Raw genomic sequence first — 10,093 nt, forward strand, 5'->3', positions numbered from 1 at the left:
GTGGCCCCAAGATGTAGGGCAATCTACCAAATAAAAAGGTTCAATGATCCAGAAGCCACCCTAAGTACTATGGTAGGTTGGGTGCATTGTTCCATCCCTTGTCATGGGCTGGGCCCACCCTCTGGTGGAATGCCACAGGATGTAATAGCGTGCCACTTCTGATCTGAGGCCTTAAGAAGCTCTGTATGCTTCTACTTGTCCTTGCCATGGGAAGAATACAACCCGGCAACCCACTCGTCCAAGGAAAGGGTAAGAGATAAGGAACAGAATGTGGAACAGCAGCCCAACCCCAGCTGATCTGAAGAAACCTGAGTAGGAGTCAGAGAAAGCTACTCTGCATGCTGGAGCTTGAGAGTACTTATTGCACAGCAATATTGTGGAACCGCCAAGTGACACAAGCACTGCTCCGAAATGTGGCTTCTTCAAAAGCAGAATGTGAATAACGGTGACTGAAAAATGAGAATGTGAAGAGAATATGGTTCTCTGAAGATGAGGACAGTCCTTGTGTAAACGATCACAAGAGAGGCAGATGTTGCTCTCTATCTTGAATATCCCACCTGCCACCTGGGTCTTGGCCACGGGTGAAGGGAACTGCAGAATCTTTTTCCCAGCCATGCTGGAAATTATGGATAATGTTCAAGTTCAATGATGACAGACATTGGCTTCTTTGGGAAGCACAAACATTTCAAAGACTATTAGATAATTAAGTAAGAAAAGACCTTCAGATGACCTCTGCCTGACAAAAGTTAAACCATGCACCACTCAAAGGAAGGCCATTCATTCACAGGTCAAGCGCATGGGTGAAGTGGTTATATTCTCACTGAAATCTGTCTCTTTAACTTTACCACTTGATCCCCACCCTTCCCTCTACAGCCACATAGCGTGAGTTTCTTGACTCTTCCAACATGGAACTTTCAAACACAGTCCTGCATCCTAATCTCTTACACACCAAACTCCTAGAATTTCCTCATGATCTTGACACACCACTCACTATGCTGGTCACCTTCTTCTAGATACCTACCAGCTTGTTCATGTCCGTCATAAACCAGGAAACACAGAATTATAGACAATCCTTGACATGTACCTAAAGCATTGCCATGTCCACGAGGGACTAATTACTTCTTGTTCCCTGGATGTTCTTTTTTTTAAATATTTATACCTGTTTAAATTTTTTTTCTGTAAAATTAATTTGGTTTATCCTCTGAATATATTTCCCTGTTCCAGGAGAGTAATGAATTTTTTCTCCTCTAAAAATAACAATGATAATACAACTCCAATGGGTTCCCTCTACTGAGAGCCTACTCGGTGCCTGGCTTATTAACCCATTCAAAACCCCGAAGGTGGTATTATAATCACCATATAAAATGAGGACACAAGTTCAGAGAAGGTGAGTCACTGACATTAGGTCACATAGCTGCATGGGGTTCAAATCCAGGCGGATTCCATGCACCTGGTCTTTCTACTATCCTCACTCCCTTACATCGTTTTATCTGGGAAGGGAAAGGCTAATTATATCATGGGAATAGCCAGGAGCAAAATATGGGTTAGTATTCTCCTTACTCTTGCACCGAACAGAAAGGTGCCTCTTTGCCCACTCCCATTGAAAACGACCTCTCACCATGAGACATGACGCAGCCATCAGCTGCAGTACAACAATCACATGACTGGTGTCAAAGCCAGGATGGGAAGGAATCAACAGAGGTCAGTCTTGTGATCTTCAATCTGAGTTTTAGTCTACTGTTGTGGTGGACACTGTTGGTGTTCTGCCCAGATATCCCTGCAGGGTGTGCAGAGGCAAAGGAATGGCCCCCAAAGGCCATTACTAATCCCCAGAACCAGTGAACATGTTATGTTACATGGCAAGGGGAAATTAAGGTTGTAGATGGATGTAAGGCGGCTAATCAGGTGGCCTTGAGACAGAAAGATTATCCAGGTGGGTGCAAGATAGAGAATTAGGACCAGAGAGATGGCTGTGTGAGCAAGATGCAACCTGCCATTTGAAATTTGAACACAGAAGGTGCCACAAGCCAAGGTGTAGGCAATCCGTAGAAACCGGAAAAGGCAAGAATGTAGATTCTTCCCTAGAGCCTTTACAAAGGAATGTAGCTCCTGACACCCTGATCGAAGCCCAGTAAGACTCACTGTGGACTTTCAACCTCCAGAACTCTAAGATCATGAATCTGCATTGTTTTAACCTACTAAGTTTATGATAATCAGTAGCAAAAAGCCACTAATACACCGGAGGTGGGTGTGCTGGCTGCTAATGACTCACAGCTACCCCATTCTCCAGAAAATTGCCTTCCACAGAACATGAGCCACCTAGCCCAGGGGGTTAGGAAAGGGCCTCCATCGTGGGAGGAGGAGGGAGGCCCACTGAAAGCAGGATACAAAAGGCTGGCCTCAAGGAAGGACCAGATGTGCAACCCATGTGCCAGAGCTCCCTTCACAGCTGGCCTTCAGTGAGACTCCCACTAGAGACCACTACCTTATTTAGCAACTTCCCTGCCCCATCCGTGTACTCCCTCTCCTTTCTCCTGAGAGTGCCCCCTCAATCAGTTATGTGCACTTAACTCCTCTCTCAGGCTCTGCATCTGGGGAATCTGACCTGAGACGACAGTCATCCTGGGAAGAGATGTCAGCCTATAGAAAACTGGTCCTGGAGGGGAAACAGTGGGGCTGGAAGGTATGTGTGTCAGGGTAGAGGAGCCAGAGCGTGACATTAGAGGATATATATTAGCTTTTGCCTGGGGACTCACGGGGCCTGGGCCCAGTTTGGGAGCTTGAGGTTCTTGATCTTAAAAGTCTCCTTCCCGGAAGCATTCGTGCCAAGCCCAACGCTCCAGCATCTGAGCTGTGAGTGGGGCCACAGGGTGGGGAAGGCCTCGGGGTGCTTCCAGGAGCTCCAGGAATCTAACTGGCTACATATCTGGAGGGTTAGCACCATCTTGGGAAGACAGGCCACATCTGGATCAGCCTTGCATTTCCATTTTTTTGCCTCATTTCCATTCATGATGGCCTTTAACTTGGGGCAGAGGGGTACATCCTCACACCCCCTGAGAGCACAAACAGGCCTATCTCCTTCCCCTTTCCTCTTGTTCTGCAGCCACTGGTCAGTTACCAGGATTGACTGCTGTACTTGAAACAAGAGATTTAAATTCACTCTGAATCCCACCCAAATTGCCTTTCTGATTTCCTCCATCTGTCTGGTCCCTGGGAACCTGACACAGCAGAGGCAGAAGAGTATGAACTACAGAGTCTCTGTGTCTGTGTCTCTGAATGGCCTCCTTTTTCCTTGTAGCTGGGACATTTTGGGGGTCATTCTCTTCACCTGGGCACAACCCCTAAGACTCTCAGGCTGCTATCATTTCTCTGAGGTACTATGAGCGAGTCTGTGCCAGGTCCAGACTTGTAATGGTGGCTTAACGCTTTTTCCTACCTGGTTCAATGCTTCCCTCAGAATCATCCCTCCCACACCTGTCTGTCTGGGTCACCCTTACCCCCCCATAATTCACCAAGCCACAGACTCCCACCTCAGGCTATTCCAGACAGACCATGCCATGTGCCCTGCCTGTAGTAGATACTGTGACATGTCACTCAGGTCCCCCTGCAGTCCTGAAGCATTCCATGTCCACTTGCCTCATGTTTTGGTTGCCTCCCACTGATTCCTCTCTGCCAATTGCTGTTGGCTGAAGAGAGCTGGTTTATTCAGGATTATGCCCCTTCCGCATGGGCTGCCCATACACAGGGAGAGGCGATACAGAAGTACAGAGTCCCAGACCTCCAGCCTCCATGGAGGTGACTGTACAGAGCTCCCTGGAGGATTGATTGAAGTTGTAACTGTATAATTATCCAACTTCTCCCTCCACCCAGACCTGTGTCTCTTTCCTGTGCACATCTATTGTTCTCCAGAACATTCCCGAACTACCTGCCCTCATGTATATCTCTGAGGCTCAGAATCTGTCCTCGGACCTGGACTTGGGCCACGTCACTCTCACTTGCCCTTCAGGGAGGTGCAGGGACCTACCTAGAGGTAGGGATGGGGGAGGCCTTACCCACGATCATGTGGTTGCAGACATCACAGAAAGTGGGCTTCTTGAAGATGTGCTCCTGAAAGGTGTGGGCCTTGCCGCCAGCCCCTGGGTGCGGGCCGGCCCTGGTGGGTGTGGATGTCAGGCTTCCAGAGGCAGGGAGTGGGCTGGAGCTGGGGCTGACCTCAGCCAGCATGTCTGCCTGCAGCTTCACGTCGCTGTTGGTTCTCTGGAAGAAGTTGTCAGCGCTTTTGCTCCGTAAACTCTTGGTCTTGAAAGAAAGTGATCGTTTTAGTTTCTGGAGCTGCAATGCAATGACAGAACACTCTCTTACGATCAATCATGCAGACTCATGCTGTGGGGGTGAGGTCTGCTCCAGGCCCTGCCCTGGTCCCACTGACCCCCTCCGCCCCAAGGAGGCTCCTGTGTGTGTGCAGCGAGGCCAGTGGCTAGAGGGTATTTGGCAGCCCTTTCCTCACCCTGTGCTGAGTCAGGCTGCCCAAAGAGGTCCCATGGTACCTTGGTCTCTGTGCCTGCTCCTCCTCCCTGCCTCCTTGAGGTCCTACCAATGTGCTGTCAAAATGTCCTATGACATCGAACTTCTGCCATTATTTGCCTTCTGAATTTGAATCATTGTAAATATTAAATGTACAGTCCTCTGGGCTCAATGGCTATGTCCACAATTCTAGGACTTCTGCTGGTCTTTCTCTCTGACGGTCACTTAGCAGCTACTTGTCTCTATCCACAGCAAAGCAGAAGAGGCCACTGTCTGACTCAAATCCATCAGGCTAAACCATCCACAGAACAGGAACCAGAAACTCTCAAGCCTGCTTGGGTCTGAAGCATATGGATGAGTAATGTGTGTGTGTGTGTGTGTGTGTGTGTGTGTACACGTGCACATGTGTGTATGTGAGAGAGAGGATGACACAGGGTGGGATTACTTGTTTGACTTTCTATGCTCTTCTCCCTGCTTTGCTGCATGTTTTCAGCCATGGCAAACTGGACCACTTCTCCTTTGCTTTGGAACTTATAAAGAGTTAAAACATGGGTTTCCAGAACTACTAATTACTGAAAGGTCTGGGTTTGGTCCAGTCTGCACCACCAATCCAACCTTCATCCTAGAGCTAGAAGGATCTTTTAGAAATACAGATGTGAGCATGTGAGCCTGCTGTTAGAATTCTTTGCGAAGTTTCTTTTGTTCTTAAATCTAAAGAAAAGCTTTTTGTCATGGGTTCCAGGGACTGGCAGGTTCTGGGTCCCCATGACAGCTTGTACCAACGTGTATCTTGCTCTGTCTATGCCATACACAGTGGCCCTTTTAAAGGTCTGTGGTATTACTATGCTTTCTCATCACCACCCATTCTGTGCATATTGCTCCCTCTGCCCAGGTAAAGGAATGAAGTACTTAGTAGCTACTTGACCTGCAATAGGTCCTTTACCTTCAAGGCAGTTTCCTTTTGTAATTGAATATCCATGGGGACTCTGCCTGCTATCTGGAATTAATGTCTTTGACCCAAAGCTGCAGACAAAAGGTGCTAAGCACACTAGTCTAATAAAGACCCGCATCAACTGTGATCAAACACCTCTCCAGGACATATAAGGTGAGTTGATCTGGCCTTGCTGAGCCCCATCATCTCTGCATCAACCCTCCAACCTCTTCCTTAGAAGGTCAGGAAGATGTGTTTTTTTTTTTTTTGTGCTTGCGGTAGACTGCAAAAATGCTCCAATTTTCTAACATTACCCTTCCCATTTACCTTTGCAATGTCACCTTTGCAATGTGACTTTGCAGCCCCACCCCATCAAAGGTAGTGTGTTTCTTCACTCCTTGGATCATGCTGGTTTTGGGAATTTGACCAATAAAAGGTGGCAGAAGCAATTTTAAGCCAATTCCAAGCACAGACTTCAAGATGCCTTGCATGCTCTGTCCTCCCTCTTGGAAACCTGACAAACTGCCATATGAACCAACCCAGTGTAGCCTGAAGGATGATGAGAGACACACAGTCCAGTCACGTCCCATCACAGGAGTAAGCCCACTGAAGCAGAGCTACCCTGTTTCCATCTAGGGAATGAAAGAGTTTAAATGAGACCAGAAGAACTGTCAAGCTGAGTCCTAACCAAATTTTCAACCCACAGAACCATCAACTACAGATAACTGGTGTTTGAAACCATTAAGTTGGATAACGATTGTGTGTACACAGCAATATATTGCTTCCTTCCACCTTCCGGCCACATGCTGAGATTTTACTTTGCCCATGTGAGGTTGGCTATAGTTGTGTGAAGCAAGCTCCCCACTTCAGGGAGCTATCCAGGGAGGGGGCCTTGCAGGGGGAGGACAGCTCCTCTAGAGGAGCTCCACTTAGCTAGCAATGAGGCATCATTAGCCAGAAAGGGCTGGCTGAAGAAGCAGCAACATCCTAATTTAAAGGTCAGAAACAGTGGACTAGCCAAGAACTCTCTCCTTCTCTTTGCCCTACAGCCCAAACCCACTAGAGGAGCTGCAGCCACCAAAGAAGGAAGAGAAGGAGGTGCTCATGAGTTATTTTGAAATTGTTTGTTACTGTACCATAACCTAGCCTATCCTGACTGATATAGGGGAGCATGGTCATGTGCTTTTGGGAACCCTGCATTTATTGTAAAGAGGATCCTTCATCTCTAGTAAGCTAAGTGAGAGGGAGCAAGAAACAGCACTCACTGAGACTGAGCCACACCAAGGTGAGGACCTGAGAGCCAAAGGAGCAGAATAGACCTCACTTCCAGTTCTTCCAGCCATGAGCTGGGCTGGTGCTGGAGGAAGGTGGGTTTAAATAGACATGACTAGAGTTTTATTCTGGACATATTTTAATAAATTAAAGAGACAAGGAATGTAAGGAATCTGCTAAGATTTTTTCGTGGGCTATGCAACCCAGGGCAAGGGTGGTTATCAGAGCAAATATCATCACATAGAAAAATAAAGTCCTTGTCTGTTCCCTGCCTTGGAGTTCAGATGGTTCAATAAACTGGCTATTCTTGTCTCAAAAACAGAACAAAACCCCCTATTCTTATTATAATAACACTGACCTTGTGTGTTTCACCAGGTGACCCTTCTTCACCTTCCCAACCTTCCAGTGAACACGCTGTTGTGTTACCACTGGAGAAATGGCTGAGGGAGGTTAAGGGACTCGTCCAAGGTCACACAGCTCATGTGAGTCAAGACCAGGGTTCAGAATTAAGTTTACCTTCCTCTAAGTCCACTCTTCAACTGCCAGTGATTGACAGATGATGGAGGGAATAAGGAGGAGGGCTTACCCCTCATCCCCAGGGGTGATATAATTACTTTTGGTGGACAGTGAGAGTGGGAAGGGATGTGCAGTGAGAAAGAAAATCTGCTTTTGGAGGAGGTATAAGCCTTATTATATATATTTAAAATTCCTTAAAAATAAAAGGAAAATCCCTGTTTATCAAAGGGGAGCATCAGACTCCCCTGCAAGTCTTCTCTGACAGACTATGTGGACTCTGTTGCTAGGACAGGGAAGGTCATGGGGTGTTGCCTATGTACGTCCAGTCTGGTCTCCCTCCTGTGCTCATATGCTTTGTTTCTGCCTTCAGAACCTTCCATATATAGTATTCTGTGTTCCTTGGAAGTTTAGCATGATGCCAAGATACCTGTAGCATTTTCCTTGTCCTGTGGGATGTGGCTGGAAATTGTATCAGACTTTCAGAGCCTGCTGGCCTGTAGAGCTGGAAAATTTGCTTTGGAAGCCAATGTGACATTTCTTATTCAAGTGGATAGCTTAAAAGAAATGCCTACAAGTTAAACAAAGTCTGAGCAGTAAGCTCAAAGGAGCACACTTTCTCTAATTATTCCCCCAAGAGTGGAGGCCAGATAGGAACATATAAAATGCAGAAATAGAAGCAAACCCTGATAACAGCATATGTCATAAAATAATTAGCTTCCAGGCACCACTGTTATAGCCCAGCTCCATTTTTAAAATAATAATAATAATAATAGGAAAAACAGATATTCTTGAGTACTTTGTCATGCACTAGAAAACTGTTTTATTTTATTTTTTAATTTATTTTTTATAAATTTATTTTTTATTGATGTTCAATTTGCCAACATATAGAATAACACCCAGTGCTCATCCCGTCAAGTGCCCCCCTCAGTGCCTGTCACCCAGTCACCCCCACCCCCCGCCCACCTCCCCTTCCACCACTCCTAGTTCATTTCCCAGAGTTAGGAGTCTCTCCTGTTCTGTCTCCCGTTCTGATATTTCCTACCCATTTCTTCTCCCTTCCCTTCTATTCCTTTTCACTATTATTTATATTCCTCAAATGAATGAGAACATATAATGTTTGTCCTTCTCCGATTGACTTACTTCACTCAGCATAATACCTTCCAGTTCCATCCACATTGGAGCAAATGGTGGGTATTTGTCATTTCTAATGGCTGAGTAATATTCCATTGTATACATAGACCACATCTTCTTGATCCATTCATCTTTCGATGGACACCGAGGCTCCTTCCACAGTTTGGCTATTGTGGACATTGCTGCTATAAACATCGGGGTGCAGGTGTCCCGGCGTTTCACTGCATCTGTATCTTTGGGGTAAATCCCCAGCAGTGCAATTGCTGGGTTGTAGGGCAGGTCTATTTTTAACTCTTTGAGGAACCTCACAGTTTTCCAGAGTGGCTGCACCAGTTCACATTCCCACCAATAGTGCAAGAGGGTTCCCCTTTTTTCACATCCTCTCCAACATTTGTGGTTTCCTGCCTTCTTAATTTTCCCCATTCTCACTGGTGTGAGGTGCTATCTCATTGTGGTTTTTTTTAAATAAATTTATTTTTTATTGGTGTTCAATATACCAACATACAGAATAACACCCAGTGCTCATCCCGTCAAGTGCCCCCCTCAGTGCCCATCACCCATTCACCCCTCCCCCCTGCCCTCCTCCCCTTCCACCACCCCTAGTTCGTTTCCCAGAGTTAGGAGTCATTGTGGTTTTGATTTGTATTTTTCCCTGATGGCCAGTGATGCGGAGCATTTTCTCATGTGCTTGTTGGCCACGTCTTTGTCTTCCTCTGTGAGATTTCTGTTCATGTCTTTTGCCCATTTCATGATTGGATTGTTTGTTTCTTTGCTGTTGAGTTTAATAAGTTCTTCATAGATCTAGGAAACTAGCCCTTTATCTGATACGTCATTTGCAAATATCTTCTCCCATTCTGTAGGTTGTCTTGTAGTTTTGTTGACTGTGTCCTTTGCTGTGTAAAAGCTTCTTATCTTGATGAAGTCCCAATAGTTCATTTTTGCTTTTGTTTCTTTTGCCTTCGTGGATGTATCTTGCAAGAAGTTACTGTGGCCAAGTTCAAAAAGGGTGTTGTCTGTGTTCTCCTCTAGGATTTTGATGGAATCTTGTGTCACATTTAGGTCTTTCATCCATTTTGAGTTTCTCTTTGTGTATGGTGCAAGAGAGTGGTCTAGTTTCATTCTTCTGCATGCGGATGTCCAATTTTCCCAGCACCATTAATTGAAGAGACTTTTTTCCAGTGGATAGTCTTTCTTCCTTTGTCGAATATTAGTTGACCATAAAGTTGAGGGTTCACTTCTGGATTCTCTATTCTGTTCCATTGATCTCTGTGTCTGTTTTTTGTGCCAGTACCACAATGTCTTGATGACCACAGCTTTGTAGTACAACCTGAAATCTGGCATTGTGATGCCCCCAGCTATAGTTTTCTTTTTTAAAATTCCCCTGGCTCTTCGGGGTCTTTCCTGATTGCACACAAATCTTAAAATAATTTGTTCCAACTCTCTGAAGAAAGTCATGGTATTTTGATAGGGATTGCATTAAATGTGTAAATTGTCCTGGGTAACATTGACATTTTCACAATATTAATTCTGCCAATCCATGAGCATGGACTATTTTTCCATCTCTTTGTGTCTTCCTCAGTTTCTTTCAGAAGTGTTCTGTAGTTTTTAGGGTATAGATCCTTTACCTCTTTGGTTAAGTTTATTTCTAGGTATCTTATGCTTTTGGGTGCAATTGTAAATGGGATTGACCCCTTAATTTCTCTTTCTTCAGTCTAATTG

At 45.6% G+C, this 10,093-nt stretch overlaps 1 protein-coding gene across 4 annotated transcripts in view; it reads right to left on the bottom strand.

Annotated features, from left to right (window-relative positions):
• The window catches only part of STAC (SH3 and cysteine rich domain), a 148,303-nt gene that overhangs the window by 80,245 nt on the left and 57,965 nt on the right, over positions 1-10,093 (bottom strand). For 2 of the 4 annotated variants that reach the window (XM_077865875.1, XM_077865877.1), the window contains one exon: positions 4,053-4,299. In XM_077865875.1, coding sequence (XP_077722001.1) covers positions 4,053-4,299 — 247 coding nt within the window. Of the gene's footprint in view, positions 1-4,052; positions 4,333-10,093 lie in introns of all 4 variants that reach the window. The other 2 variants (XM_077865874.1, XM_077865876.1) reach the window with 1 other exon arrangement.

The sequence above is a fragment of the Canis aureus genome, chromosome 22 (assembly GCF_053574225.1).
Source record: "Canis aureus isolate CA01 chromosome 22, VMU_Caureus_v.1.0, whole genome shotgun sequence".
In the NCBI taxonomy this organism is placed as follows: Eukaryota; Metazoa; Chordata; class Mammalia; order Carnivora; family Canidae; genus Canis; species Canis aureus.